Raw genomic sequence first — 15,960 nt, forward strand, 5'->3', positions numbered from 1 at the left:
ATAAAAAACGTTGAAAAAAAAAAAAAAATTAAAAAAAAAAAAAAACAAAAAAAACAAAAAAAACAAAAATAAAACATTTATTTTTTATCTGTATTCATTTATTTTTAAAATATTTGTCTTTTTTATTTGTATTCATTTTCAAAATATTTACTTTTTTATTTGTATTCATTTATTTTTTAAATATCTATTTATTTTTAATTAATTAATTTTGGTTTACGAGCCAGAGGTTTGGTGCCAGCACCAGCTTTAAGTGTTTGTCAGCCTGTCCCCCTGCACAAATCCCTTTCCTTCTCTGAAGCTTGCCCGTCATGTGAGAACAGCCTCTGCCCCCCTGACACGCAGGGGGGTCCTGAGGATTCAGGCGCCGTGGATTATTATGTCTTCACCTCAGAGGGGACAGAATGGTCTGGTGGCCGGGTGCACTCAGCCCTGGAACGGAACCTCTGTTTCCACCCACCTCGCAGCTGTGTGTCCTCGGGCAGGTGACAGCTTTGCGCGCCCAGCACAGGGCGGTGCTGGTGTGTGTGTGATTGAGAGGGTTGAGTTAGTGCAGGAAACGCTGTGGAGCACCGCCTGTCATTGATGTTTGCTGTTCGGATTAAAACTTGGCGTTGTTTCTACCATTTGCTGTTAACGAGCGCCCAGAACTGATGGTGAAGAGCCTCTGCTCTCTGATAGTTGCTGTATTGATTTGTTTTTTAAAAATATTTTTTAAGTTTATTGAGAGAGCACAGGTGGGGGGGGGGGGGGAAGCAGAGAGAGAGAATCCTAAACAGGCTCCACGATGTCAGCACAGAGCCCGATGCAGGGCTCAAATTCACACACTGAGATCATGACCCGAGCCGAAATCGAGAGTCAGATGCTCAGCCGACTGAGCCACCCAGGTGCCCCTCTGGTCATATTTCTTTTTTAAAGATGATCGCTACAGTGACCGCTTCTTGTGCCTTGTGAAACCCCAACTTTTCAGCCTGTTCCTCCCTGTGCTGGGTTTGTTGAAGAAAGCCCGCAGTGTGGGAGCAACTGTAGCTGTTTCCTGTGGTCGCACCAGGCCCCAGCTCCAAGAGAAATGCTCCCAGGACTTACCTTCTGGAACTCCCACACCCCAGTGTCTGATTTCAAGAGCTGGTAATATCTGAGCACTCTTTTAACTGTCACCTTTTTTTTTTTAATGTTTATTTTTGAGAGAGCGCTCTAGCAGGGGATGAGGGGAGAGAGAGGGGAACAGAGGATCCGAAGTGGACTCTGCACTGACAGCACAGAGCCCAATGCGGGGCTCGAACTCACAAACCACAAGATCATGTGAAGTCAGATGCTTAACTGACTGAGCCACCCAGGCTCCCCGAAGGCTGTTTTAACTTGACATTCCTTTTTCTCTTTCTTTTTTTAAATGTTCATTTATTTTGGGGGGGAGGGGCAGAGAGAGAGGGAGACAGGATCCGAAGAGGGCTCTGCGCTGACAGCAGCGTGTCCAACCCAGGGCTTGAACTCACAAACCATGAGACTGTCACCTGAGCCGAAGTTGGATGCTTAACTGAGCCACTCAGGCTCTCCGACATTTCTTTCTGAGTGGGTTTTCTTGCCTTATCTATCCCCGAGAGGGAGAAAGGGGCAGCTAAGCATTGATACAGGGGGACCCCCAAGTCTGAAAATGCAGGTGATCCGTTTAAGTAGGCTTTACTGACAGCAGCACACAATGATCTGTCTGCTTCTAGACTTTATGGTCATCCTGCAGCCGGGAGATCGGGAAACCAAGGCAGGAATGAGTCAGGTGTAGGGGAGTTGGCTGCCATTGCTGGGACTCAGGATGTAAGGCTGGTGCCTCGGAGGATGGACTTTAAATGTCATTCCCAGGAGTGGAGCCTGCTCCACAGTCCTGCAAAAGACACAGCCCTGCCCCCCCCTCCCCCCCCCCCCCCCCGCCACACACACACTCTGCTTTGTGACCTCGCCGCCCCTGGGTGTGGTCTCCGCACAGCCTCTGCGTGGGGTGCAGATGGATGGCAGGATGCATATTTGTTTCCCCAGCTGGTTCTCCCCTCCAAGGTGCAGAAACCTTTCCCCTCCCTCCCTCAAGACAACAGCACCCAGTGAGGACTGCAGCAAATCTGGGGGTAGCCGTCAGGAGCCCCTGATGGAAGGAAGGCTCTGCCGAGATAGCATTCTGGACGGGACTCAGCGTGGCCAGCGTTTCTCAGGAGGCAGAGTGGGCGGAGTCTGGGTTGTGGAGTTTGTATCTGGGTTCAGGTCCGACTTCCACCACTTGTGAGCTGGGGCCCCGGACGAGCCCCTCAGCCCTAGGGTGCTGTAACCTTGGGTGGCCCACGGGAATGACAATACCCATCCCACAGGGGTGCGGTGAGGCAGCGCGCATGAGGTCCTCAAAACGGTGCAGGCGAGATGCGCATTCATCGTTCGCATTAGTGCTGCTTGGAGAGGCAGAGTATGTTTCACTTTGCAGATAGGAACCTAGGCCTTAGAATCAGGCCTTCACCTGCATCTGGGGCAGCCACTTCCTAGCGACGTGGCCTCGCGGAAGGTACTTTCACCTTTTGGAGTTTCACTTTCCAAATCTGTAAACCGGGGGGGGGGGGGGGGGGGGGGGGGGTTAGTGCCGGTCCCCACCTCCCCGGGTCGTTACAGGAGTAAACGAGGTAATCCATTCAGCAGGCAAAACATTCAGCAAGGCAGGGTTCCTTACCAGGACGCCAGGCTCACAGGGGACGTCCAGCAGGCTCATTAGCTTCCCTGTTCTCTGGACTGTATTTCACCGAATCCTACGTGCATTTTCCCCTCACGTTTTAACATCTTTGAAATCAGGATGAGCCTTGAAATCAATAGCATCTTAATGTTACGATTTGTTCAGTTTTCCCAGCAGCATTTGTTGAAGAGACTGTCTTTTCCCACTGTGTATTCTTGCCTCCTTTGTCATAGATGAGTTGATCCCAGATCAATATAAGTGTGGGCTTATTTCTGGGCTATTCCATTCTATTGATCTGTGTGTCTGTTTTTTTGTGCCGGCACCATACTGTTTGGACTACTGCAGCTTGGTGGTGTATCTTGAAATCTGGGACGGTGATACCTCCAGCTTTGTTCTTTCTCGAGATGCTTTGGTTGTCTTGGGAACTTTTGTCAAAAAATAATAATTTGCGGCATTCTTTTTCTCTCATAGCGACACACAAAATGCTGGTGTGTCAGAGTCACCGCAATATATCTGCACCGTATATATACCACCATCTGCAATATGCATATGTACATACATACAATTTACAGATCTGGCACGTGAGGGTCTGAACGGTTAAAGCCCCTCACATAAGACCACTCTAAAACACTCCAAGAAAGTATAAAAGTCGTTTTACTTTGATACAAAATCATGTAAAATCATGTAAAGTCACGTGAAGCAAAATCGAATATTCACTACATATCCATGAAATCACCGGAATGTCATTACCATTTTTTCCTGCGTTCTCTCCTCCCCTCTCCCTGTGGGCTCATGCATTTTTGCTGCTACCACACGGTAGAGACGAGGGTCACCTGCGGGACCAGACAAGTGGAAGGCGCATGCGCACGCTGGAGCCTCCCCCCCCCCCCCCCCCCACACACACAGCGAGGCTGAATGGAGCAGGAATTAGGTCTTGTTTTGCTTTCCTTCTCCTGTCTTGCCCAGGCCAAGCGCCCAGGGGTGTCCAGTCCTGCAGCCTGGCAGACAGTGATCATGAGAGCGCCTCCCCTCCTTCCTCCTTGGTGGCTTTCAGGGGAAACAAATGAGCGAGGACGGTGCATATACGTGGCACCGAGAGATGTGTCTGGGAGTCTTGGCGCGTTGCCTTGTTGAGTCCGAGACCCTCTGCCTTAGTCGTGGCCTTAGAGCTGTGTCTACTTCCCTGATCGGAAAAAGAACCTGTGTGAAGAGAGGGAGGGGTCAAGGGCACACGGAGAATGAGACGAGGGGTGCAGATCCCCGAAGGATCTGTAAGAGGCTCTTGTGGGTCACGGACTCACTAGGGGCAGACACTGTCTAGGGCTTTCCTTCCGTCAGCTCACTTCACACTCAAAACAGCTTGATGAGCTACGTACCTTCAATGTCCCCATCTTATAGATTAGCACAGCGAGGCCCTGCAAGGTTCAGTAACAGGCCCAAGGTCACACGGTAAGTTGTGGAACCAGGAGTTGGAGGACCCAGAGCCCACTCAACCCCTGTGCTGTGCCGAAAGATGGTGTCCGACACCTTTTTCAATTTCAGGAGGTTTATCGTGGAGGAAACATGCGCGCGACCTCCAATTATAAGACGGATCTTTGCAATGAATAAAGATGGGCATGTAAATTCTCAGATGAAACACAGAGATACCCCCCGAGACACGAATACCAAGCATTCAGTGTCTCCCCCCTCATATGCAAAGCTTTGAAAAGGAAGCATGCTGTCTGGGGGTTGAGTGCAACGCTCAGTCTCAGCGCTTGCTAGGCTCAGCTATGAGAGAGACCCAGAGCTGGCTGGTGGGTTGGAAAGGCAGTGACAGGAATGCAGCCTCGTGCTTCTTGTCAAAGATAAACCCCTTGAGGACTGTGAGCCGCTCTGCTAGCGATGGCTGGGACAGGCCCTGGACACGTGTTCGGGTTCAGGCGTTAGGGCTCAGTCACTCTCCCCTGAACCTGGACGCACTGCCCACCCCCACCGGTACCCAGTCTCAGGAAGTGACACCATCCCCCGCCTCGTCATTCACGCCCGGGAACCTGGGAGTTGTTCTCAGCTCCTCCCCCCCATCTGCTACATGTTAGTCATCATGCCCCAAATATGTTCCTAATCCCAACACTTCTCATCTCCTCCACTGCCACCCCCCAGTCCAACAGCCTTCCCGCCACCCCCTAGAACACACTCACGCGGCAGCCAGAGTGACCGTGTCACTATACAGAGCTAAGTCATTCTGCAGCTGAAACCTTTCCATGGCTCCCCATTGTTCTCAGGATAAAGACAAATGTCCTTCTTAGCATGACCTACTTCCTCAGAAAGTCATTCATTCGTTCGTTCGTTCATTCAATGAGCTGGTCTGACCACGAAATTGTGGCCTCGTGCTCATTAGACATATGACCTCAGGCTGGCTTTTTTTTCTTTTTTTTTTTTTTTTTGCCCATCTCAGGCTCAAACTCTCTAAGGGGCCCAAAGAACTCTCCTAGAAGAGGCACAAAGAAACCAGCAGTTTATGCCCCCCGGAAGCCTTATCTACATGGGCTGTCCAGACAATAAAAGTGCTAAAAAAACACCTTCAAAATGACACCTAGTGTGGAATGGAGATGCTCTTCGCCTCAGGAGAGGCTTCCCTGGGAAAGAAACACACCCCTAGGCCCTGCTTTGACTCTGCCCCCACACCTCCTCCATCAGGCAGCCAGATGAGTTTTACAGGTAAATGTGGTCCCGTTGCCCCCCTGCTTAAAACCCTCCATGTCTTAGCGAAGTTCTCAGAGTGAAATTCAAACTCCTTAGTGGGACCCTCGCCATCCCCCCCCTCCCCCGCCACCACCACCACTAATCTCCAGCCTCCCCTCCATTCACCTCCTGCCTTGCCTTTATGCATGCTGTTCCCTCTGCCAAGAATGCTTTTCTCTCGGTCTTCATGGTCTTTCAGGGCCCAGTTTGAATGTCACCTCCTCATGAAAGCCTTCCAGGACTCCCCAAAGTGTAACCCCGCTCATGTCTGTAAGATGTCCCTTCTTTAAATCTTTTCAGTCACCCCTTTAACGTGTGCAATTTGTTTCTTGCCAGGACCCTGGCAAATGTCCCCCCCCCCCCCCCCCCATCACTCATCAACATTAAGTGCCTGGCCCCCATAGGCATTTAAGTTTGAGATCCCTGACTGAGGCTGTTTCTCAGTTTCTGTCCAAGAGATCGGGGGCGGGTAACTGTCTCCAGGCCAGACATTCCCAGGACAGCCAAGGCAAACGGGCTGTTTGCTTCATGGAGGGGTGGGAGAAAGCCGTGCCTCGTTGTACCGGCACCTGGTGACCGAGAAGGCACCTCTCGAGGTGTGGTTCAAGGGTTCTCCACATCAGAGCTGCCTAGGGGATTTCTCAGAAATCCAGACTTCTGGGCTTCATCCTAGACTTGATTTCTGAGAATCTGAATTTTAAACAAGTACCACACACACTATGCTTTGAGGCTTAGCACCCGGAGAAATGACGGATTAACAAGGGAGCATAAACATGAGGGGAGTATTCAAAGGAAACTACATTATGTGGCCCGATGCTGGGAGACACAGGGTCCTCCAAAGTTGGAAGTAAGAGAAGTAATGAATCAGGCCACCCTCCTTTTTTTAAGTAAACTCTGCACTCAACGTGGGGCTCGAACTCACATCCCCAAGATCAAGAGTTGCACGCTCTATCAACTAAGCCATCCAGGCACCCCGTGAGCCCCCCTTACACCCTAATAAGTATTATTTGTAGTATTATTATATCATAGGGAGGCAGCAGTGTAGATAGAATCTGAACTTCCTTGGGTTCAAATCCTGACTTCGCCGTTTACTATCTGTGTGACTTCAGGCAAATTACCGTATCTCTCTGTATCTATTTTACCACGTGCAGAATGGGGATAATGACAGCTCCTACCTCCTAAGGTCACTGTGAAAAGTCAATGAATTAATGTATGTTAAGTGCTTAGACTGCTGTCTAACAGATATTGTAATACTTCTCTGAATTTTCCTATCAGCTGCAGTACCACCAACAGGACAGCAGGACCTCTCCACCCTGGGTAGCTGGCCAGCCTCCTCGGGCCCCCACTCCTTCCTTTGGCAATGATTCGGTGGCAGTGGGGCAGCAGGGTAACTTACAACTTCCTTATGATGGTCTTCTCCTCCTTGTTACTTCTGGCATCGCTGGGCCTGGTGACAAGGGTATCTTTTTCTCTTCGTCCTCCTGAGCCTTCTCTTGGTGGAATCAGACCACTGGGGAAAAGGGGCCAAATAAATGGGTTGTTTTATGGCAGACCTTCTGTCGCTGAAGCTCTGAAAGTGAAGGGTCTTAATAATAATTATTATATTAGTAATAACTGAAAGCTAGAGTCAGAGAGATTCTGCTTCCAATCATGAGACTCTTCCTCCCATGTTTCCGATGCCGATCCTCTTCTTTCTTTCTCTTGTCCAACTGCATTGGCTAGCACTTCAACTTTCTCCAGTCTCTAGGAATATGACCACATATCAATTCTGTAACTGAAGCCTTGATTTTCTAATCAATAAAGTGAGAATAATAAGAGTAACTGCCATCTAGGATTGAGTGACTAAGTGAGATATTACACAGCACCTGACATTCACTCAACAAATATTTATTAAGCCACATCCTGTGCCAAAGCACTGTAGCAGTGAACAAAACAGACAAAATTATCTCCTATCATGCAATTCGTATTTTTCCACTGGGGAAGGAAGGAGTCAATAAATAAATAAATAAATAAATAAAGTAAAAAATATATAGTAAGTCAAATGGTAACAAGAGCTAAATTGATATTGACTGATAAGATATTGAGGTCGGTTGACTCAAAGAGGACCAGAGTATTTCCCTGGACCTGATGTACAGAAGCTGGAAGAAAGCTGTTCTCTCTCACTTGGTCAACTGGGATAGCCAGCAGCCATGTTGCCTAAGATTCCTAGCAGGTGTGTCTACAACACAAGATAATGAGGCCAACAAACAAAGAGAAGTAAGGAGGAGAGAAAGAGGCACCAAGTCCCTGGCTCCAACCCTGAGGCCTTAACTGCAGTTTTTTCTTTATTTCTGAAGGCAATCCCAAGATCGTTTCCAACTCTGTGGGTCAGTAAATTCTCTTTTGTACTTAAGCTAGTTTGAATTGGATTTCTGTCACTTGCAACAAAAAGAAACCTGACCACAATGCAATATTTCAAAAAAAAATTCAGTTTTAATTTTTTTAAGTTTATTTATTTTGAGAGAGAGAAAGGAGGGAGGGGGGAAGAGAGAGAGGAGAGGGAGAGAGAGAGACAGAGAGAGACAGAGAGAGAGAGAGAGAGAGAGAGAGAGAGAGGAAATCCCAAGCAGGTTCCTCGCTGTCAGCACGGAGCCAGACACGGCTCAATCTCATGAACTGTGAGATTATGACTTGTGCCAAAGTCAAGAGTCAGAGGCTTAACTGACTGAGCCACCCAGATACCTCCCAAATTTTTAACTTTTTTTATGTTAGAGAGAGAGAGGGCACGTGTGTACATGCAAGCAGGGGAGGGGCAGAGGGAGGGAGACGGAATCTCAAGCAGGCTCCAGCCAAATGCAGGGCTTGATCCCACAACCCTGGGATCATGACCTGAGCTAAAATCAAGAGACAGACACTCAACTGACTGAGCCACCCAGGCACCCCACAATGCAATATTTCAATGGCATAGCTCGTTGTATCCACCTAAGTATTTTGCTGTGGCACCTGCTGGCAAATTTAAGCGCGCGTGGTGTTTCCTCCTCCCTACAGATTGAATTGTGTCCCCCAGAATTCATATGGAAGCCCTAAGCCCCAGTGTAATGGTATTTGGAGATGAGGCCTTTGGGAGACAACCAGGTTTAGATGAGGTCATGGAGGGGGGACATGGTTGGATCAGAGCCCTTGTAAGAGGAGACATCTGAGGGCTTGCTCTCTCTGCCATGTGCAAGAAGCCAGGAAGAGTCAGAACTGACCATATTGGCACCCTGATCTTGGACTTCTACCCACCAGAATTATGAGAAAAATATTCCTACTGTTTAAACCACCCGGTCTTGGGGCGCCTGGGTGGCGCAGTCGGTTAAGCGTCCGACTTCAGCCAGGTCACGATCTCGCAGTCTGTGAGTTTGAGCCCCGTGTCAGGCTCTGGGCTGATGGCTTGGGGCCTGGAGCCTGTTTCCGATTCTGTGTCTCCCTCTCTCTCTGCCCCTCCCCTGTTCATGCTCTGTCTCTCTCTGTACCAAAAATAAATAAAAAACGTTGAAAAAAAAAAAATTTAAAAAAATAAAAAAATAAAAAAATAAACCACCCGGTCTATGGTATTTTGTTATGGCGACCCAGCTGACTAAGACACCTCTTTAGGTATGAATGTCACAGAGCAGGATTCATCCTTCTCTGTCCTTTGCAAAGAGTGAGCTCTTATTACTTGACATTATTATTTCTATATTTACTTTAGTATTAATATTAATACATTATTAATTTATTATTAATAAAATCCCCCCTTCCATCATCTCTTGGTGCATAACACCCTAAAACACAGTGATTGGAAACAAGGAAGATTTAGGATTTCTTACGATGACTCCATTTTTATGGTTGGCTTGATGGGTCATCCAGACACAGCTGGGGCACCTCACTTCTCCTTTGTGTGACCTCTCCGTGGGACTACCTTGAGCTTCCTCACAGAACTATGGTCTCGAGCATTCCACAAGGATAAAAATGGAAGCTGCGAGGTCTCCCAGCACCCTCACCGCAGAAGCCACACAGCATCACTTCCACTACATTCCACTGGTCAAGGCAAGTCACTGGGCTGCCCAGACTGAAGGAAAGGGGAAACAGACTCTACCTCTAGAGGCTGGAAAAGTCTCATTGCCAAAGGCATGCAGGATGGGAAAAATCGTGGCCATCTTTGGAAGCCTCCCACCACTGCCTCAATTCAAAACTATCATTAGGGGCGCCTGGGTGGCTCAGTGGGTCAAGCGCCCGACTCTCGACCTCAGCTCAGGTCTTGATCTCACGGTCATGAGTTCGAGCCCCGCGTTGGGCTCCGCATTGGGCGTGAAGCCTAGTTAAAAACCAAACCAAACCAAACCAAACCACTAGAGCTTGGAACTCCAAACTGATGCGGTTGCTAGGAGAACACCTCAGCTGGCATGCCAGTTTCTCCAGAATGTAGGACCCACGTGAGTAAGCAGCGTCCTGCTGTCTACTGGCCTATACCAGACGGGACGTGCACAGCTACCGTTCTCTGGGAATTCGGAACCGGAAATAAGGTGTGTCTCTTTATTCGTTAACAAGCTGCTCCAGCACCAGCCGTTCAGCCATTCCCACATCTAACTACCTGTGTCTGAAGGACTTCTTAAATGAGATGAAGACAGGTCTTTCCATTAACACGGTTCCAACCTCAGCAGAAGGAAGAAAATTAAGTTCCTGTTGCCAGAACTCGGGCCTTCTGGATGTGGCTCGCTACAACTTTTTTTTTTTTTTTTTTTACTGTACCGCTGACCTCTTAATGATTCTACCTTAAGCAAATTTAAACGTAATGCCATGGGGCGGGGGGTAAAGCAAAAGAGTGGTATCACTTGGACTTTGCTTTGTTTTGAATCAGCCTATGTTCTTACTTGTAAACGTGGCCAAGAATTAAAAGCACGGGCTCTGATAATCACACTGTCTGAGGTCATGTCTTACTGTAGCCACCACGAGCCGTGGGACTTCGGCAGGTATTGACCTCCCTGGACCTTAGAACACCTTGCGGGTAACATTACCGTAACTCACCCTGCTGTGAATACTAATGGACCTGATGCTTCGAATACACCTAGCAGAGTCCTGGCACGTATAATATTTATACGTCGATGAATATTAGCTGGTGCTGAGTTTTTCATTCTCTTTGTCTTTCCCTCTTCTGCCTTTAAGAGAACCTGTGTTGTTCAACTCAACGGTTTCTCAGAGTTATTCGACCACAGAGCCCCCTTTTCTAGAAGTGACGGCATGAAAGAAAATATCTTGGGAAACAGGATGCAGATGGATATAGCAAAGTCCAAACCTGGCATGTTAACAGCGTCTTATTGCCTCTCTTGCTTGTCCTACAATCTTTTCCCTTCATGTGTTATTGTGATCTTTTTTTTTTTTTTTTTTTTAGATTTTATTTTTAAGTAATCTCCATATCCAACATGGGACCTGAACTCACAACCTGAGATCAAGAGTCACACGTTCTACCCACTGAGCCAGCCAGGTGCCCCTATTATGATCTTTCATAACTTTTAATTTTTATATAATTTCAAACTTACAGAAAAATTGTAAAATCAGTATGAAGATTTCCTATATGCCCTTTATCCAAATCTCCCAATTGTTCATCTATGTCTCTATCTACCTACCTGCCTATCCATCCATCCATCCCCATCCGCTCACCCATCTACCCATCCATCCACGTATCTGTCTTCTTTCTGAACCACTTGAGAGGAAGCTGGAGACACCTTACCCCCTTATTCCTAAATACTTCGGTGTGTATTTCTGAGGAACGAGGACATTTCTGACATAAACAAGTAGTTCAGCTATCAAGTTACCACGTTGATATTTTATTCTACACTTTTTAAAAAATGTAAGCTCTATACGCACCATGGGGTTTGAACTCATGACCTCGAGATCAAGACTTGCATGCTTTACCGAATGAGCCAGCCAGGTGCCCCTCGTGTTGATCTTTTAAAACAGTAAATTGGATCTTGTCATTTCCTTGATTAAAACTTCCCAATGACTTCTCGTTACACTTAACAATAAAACTAGAGCTCCTTCCTGTGGCCCACAGGTGTGGCACACCTCCACCTACGTTACAACTTCCACCACGGGGGGTCTCTTATTGGTCAAGCTGGTTCCCACATCAGGGTCTTAGCACTTCTGCTCCACTTTTGCCCTACCAGTCCTTACATGGTCGGCTACTTCTTGTCATTGACCTCAGAGGGGTCTGAGCTGACCGCGCCATATAAAACAGGATCCCTCCATTCCCTAGCACTTTGCTTTGCTGTCGTATGTCACCTTGTTTGCTTGGGTTTTTTTTTTCTCACGTGTACTCATTTTTGAGAGACAGAATCTGAGTGGGGGAGGGGTAGAGAGGGAGGGAGACACAGAATCTAAAGGAGGCTCCGGGCTCCGAGCTCCCAGCACAGAGCCCGACGCGGGGCTTGAACTCACAAACTGGAAGATCGTGACCTGAGCCGAAGTCGGATGCGTAAGTTACTGAGCCACCCAGGCGCCCCTCACCTTGTTTTGAAAGATGTTTTGTTTTGTTTTGTTCGTTGATTGATTTTGAGAGAGAGCGAGGAAGCAGGAGAGGGGCAGAGAGAGAATCCTAAGCAGCCTCTGCGCTGTGAGCAGAGTGGGGCTCTAGCTCACTAACTGTGAGATCATGACCTGAGCCGAAATCAAGAGTCAGATGCTTAACCGACCGAGCCACCCAGGCGCCCCGTGTCACCTTGTTTTACATTTTTTAGACCACTTGTCGCCATTATCCTGTGTGTGCATTTCAGATCTCCTTGTTGATTGCTGGTCTTCCCCTAGACTAGCATGGACTTTCTCTGTTTTGTTCACTGCTATTCCCCAGGAATACTAGGTCTTTGAGAAACCGGCCGAGCGAACACAAGAACGAACACATAGCACATCACGGAATTCCAGACGGGGTCTGGTCCTTCAGTGCAGGGGTCCCCACGGCATCAGAGCCCCACCTCTTATAGCACTGCAGCTCTTCCTGCACCAGCAGCAGCTGGGACTTGAGTTTGTTGCGCTCCTGAAGCACATCCCTTAGCTCCTGCAGAGTGAAGCGTGGCCGGTTGGGATCTGTCAGGTCAACCACCATTTTGTCTGGTCCCAGGTTTACCTGTAAGAAAAGATATCGGGTTGCTTATACAGTTTCCCTCATGCACTTGGACGGTTGGGGTCCCTGGGTGGCTCAGTCGGTGAAGCGTCCGACTTCAGCTCAGGTCATGATCTCGTGGTCCGTGGGTTCGAGCCCCGCGTCGGGCTCTGTGCTGACAGGAGCCAGCTTCAGATTCTGTCTCCCTCTCTCTCTGCTCCTCCCCTGCTCGCACTCTCTCTCTCTCTCAAAAAAAAAAAAAAAAAAAATAAACATTAAAAAAATTTTCTTAAAAAAAAGTAAAAAGATGGACTGTCCACCCCAGAAAGGAAAATTCTGTTTTGTTACTCCCAGGCACCCTATCGGATGAGACGCTGCCTGTTGGAAGTGTTTGGTTGATGGTAAAGAAGCAAAAGTTCTAAGTACCATTCTCCAAGTAAACAACCAAGGCTCCTTGGAGAATGGCTGATTTCAGGGTTGGAACAGGAAAACTATAAGATGAGCCTGGAACGTTTCCTTGTGGAAGGGAACAAAATGTCAAAATGACAGTTTGAAGGAGTTCCCCCTGGCCAGACTGAGAACAATTTGAGTATCAAAACGAGTAATAACAGGAATGGACAGTAACAGTTCACATGAAAAGAGAATTCAGGAGTTCATATTTAAAATTTAAATCAATTAACTAATTAATGGGGATGTGATGGCTAATTTCATGTGTCTAATTTTACTTGTCTAGGCTAAGGGATGCCCAGAAAGCTGGTTAAACATTTCTGGGTGTGTCGGTGAAGGTGTTTCTGGAAGATATTAGCATTTGGTTTGATGAGCTGAGTAAAGCAGCTGGGGGGCGGGGCGGGCATCATCCAATCCACTGAGGGCCTGAGGGCCCACATGGAAGGAAAGGGGGGAAGAGGGTGAATTTGAGCTCCGTCAGTTGATACAGGACATCCCTTCTTCTCTTGTCCTCAGACATTGACACTCCTGGTTCTTGGGGTTTGGGATCCAGACCAGGATTTCCACCATCAGCCCCCCACCCCCAGTTCACAGGATTCACTGGTTCTCCAGCTTGCAACTTGCAGATTTTAAGTAAGATTTCTCAGCCTCCATAACCGCATGAACCAATTCCTCAAATAACCATCCTCTTTATATTGAGAGCGATTTCTCCTATTGGTTCCGTGTCTCTGGAGAGATCTGATGAGTACAGGAGAGGAGGAGGGGAATTTGTATCTTACAGCAGAAGGCCAAGTAATAAGTGCAGAAGATGACACAGTTAAAAAAAAATTATCCGTTTGCAACCAACTTAGTAATAATTGGTTCAGGCAAGACTAAGGAATGGATCTAAAACTTTAGGGTGAAAATCTGTTGGGGAATAGAGTATTTTGCACAGTTTCAAAGCATCGTCCTACAACAACTTATGAATTACAAGGGGAATAAAGGCACCTTTACGGTGCAGAAATCTCGCAGACACCACGTTAACCAAGCGATGCAAGTTGACATCACCAATAATCACAAACTGAAGCGGGTGCCCCCGATACATCGCACTGAGAAGGGCACAGCATCTCTCCAGTGGTATTCCTGCTAAACTGCGTATCTTGAATCTAACGATGACGATGGCACATCAAAACAAACCTAAATTGAAGGACGTTCTACGAACAAACTGATATATAATCTTCAAAGATGTCAAGGTTGTAAAACACAAGGAAAAACTGAGGAACTCTTCAAGATTAAAGAAACGTGTCAACTAAAGGTACTATGTAACCCTGGACTAGATTCTGCACCAGAAAGAGGATGCTGTAAAGGGCATTATCATGAATTTTGAATAGGGATAGTATATTAGATCTTAGTATTCTATGACCTTTTTCCCCTGAATTTAATCATTTACTGTCACGATGCAATAGTGTGTCTTGTGAGATTTTAGGGTAAAGGGTCCTAATCTTCTACTAATCCTGCAACTAACATAATGTCTGCTCAAATAGTTGAGAAAAACTGTGAGTGAATAAATAATATATATAAATATTACTTTTGTATATGGATATATACATATACGTATATGTGTTTTGTGTGTGTATATAAATACTTTGATGTATATTTTCTTCTTCTGTTGTTGTTTTTTTTTTTTTGAGAGAGAGAGAGTGTGAGCCAGGGAGAGGGGCAGAGCTGAAGAGAGAGAGAAGCCTAAGTGGGCTCCACACTCGGCACAGAGCCTGAAGCGGGGCTCAATCCCACTACCCTGGGATCATGCCCTGAGCTGAAATCAAGAGCTGGACACTCAACCGACTGAGTCACCCAGGCGCCCCTATATCTACTTCTTTATCAGATAAGGTGATCTAGAGGCACCTGGGTGACTCAGTCGGTTAAGCATTGACTCTTGATTTTTGGCTCAGGTCATGATCTCATGGTTCGTGAGTTCAAGCCCCATGTCAGGCTCTGTGGTGACAGACAGTGTGGAGAATGCTTGGGATTCTGTCCCTCTCTCTCTGTCCCTCCCCCACTTGCTCCTGAGATCTCTCTCAAAATAAATAAACTTAAGAAAAAAATAAGGTGATCTAGAAGCAGGTCTAGTAAAATACTGAACAAACACAAAGCTTTAAGATGGGAACTATATTGTTACAGGACTTGAAAATATCTGCGGTTTCCACTGGTGACTGCCACAGGTACTGCTATTATTACTGTGGTCTGTCGTCTATATTCGCAACTGAAGAAAATGACACATTTCAGGTGGAGGTTAATGAAGATGAAAATATAATTTTTTCCCATGCCAGGGCATGGACCTCTTGGATTAGAATCACGATTCCCTTGGGCATCTAAGAACTTCGAGTTAAGAACCCTCAGGTTGAATAACTGATATTGTACAATGGAAGTTTTCAAAGCCATTAAAAGATGAAGAAGCTCTTCATCCCGATTTAACTCAACTTCCATGCTATGTTAAGTGAAAATACACAAAAGGCAGAGCTGGGTATATATTATAATACCGTTTGTATAAAAAGAAAACAATATTTTCATATCTGCTTTTGTTTGCATAAAGTACCTCTGGAAGGACACACAAGAAACTGATCATTTTAATTTTTTCCAGGGAGGGTAAGTGGTTGGCTGGGGGTGGAGAGAATTGGGCAGGAAAAGTTTTCAAGGCGAACACTTTTGTTACCTTTTGAACTTTGAACTTCCGCTCATTTTATTTGTTTATTTTGAGAAAGAGAGAGAGAACAGGGGAGGGGCAGAGAGAGAGGGAGAGAGAGACAACTCTAAGCAGGTTCCGTGCTGTCAGCACATGACAGCATGCAGCCTGAAGCGGGGTCTGAGCCCCTGAACCGTGAGATCATGACCTGGGCCGAAACCAAGAGCTGGACGCTTAACTGACGGAGCCGCCCAGGCACCCCTAAACTTAAAAGTTTTAAAAGGGAAAGGAAAAAACTACCTCGCACCCATTAGGGTGGCTATTGGAAACAGACAAAAC

The 15,960-nt window shown here is 47.0% G+C and overlaps 1 protein-coding gene across 3 annotated transcripts in view; it reads right to left on the reverse strand.

The window, feature by feature from the left end:
• Nucleotides 1–3,334: 3,334 nt before the first annotated feature.
• RILPL2 (Rab interacting lysosomal protein like 2) overlaps nucleotides 3,335–15,960 on the reverse strand; it is a 36,557-nt gene continuing 23,931 nt past the window's right edge. For all 3 annotated transcript variants that reach the window (XM_058691437.1, XM_058691436.1, XM_058691435.1), the window contains 3 exons: nucleotides 12,385–12,536; nucleotides 6,816–6,929; nucleotides 3,335–3,898 (listed from right to left, as the gene is read on the reverse strand). In XM_058691437.1, the coding sequence (XP_058547420.1) occupies nucleotides 3,874–3,898; nucleotides 6,816–6,929; nucleotides 12,385–12,536 (291 nt within the window). In that variant the 3' untranslated portion in view covers nucleotides 3,335–3,873. The remainder of the gene's footprint in view (nucleotides 3,899–6,815; nucleotides 6,930–12,384; nucleotides 12,537–15,960) is intronic.

The sequence above is a fragment of the Neofelis nebulosa genome, chromosome 11 (genome assembly GCF_028018385.1).
Source record: "Neofelis nebulosa isolate mNeoNeb1 chromosome 11, mNeoNeb1.pri, whole genome shotgun sequence".
NCBI classification, from domain to species: Eukaryota; Metazoa; Chordata; class Mammalia; order Carnivora; family Felidae; genus Neofelis; species Neofelis nebulosa.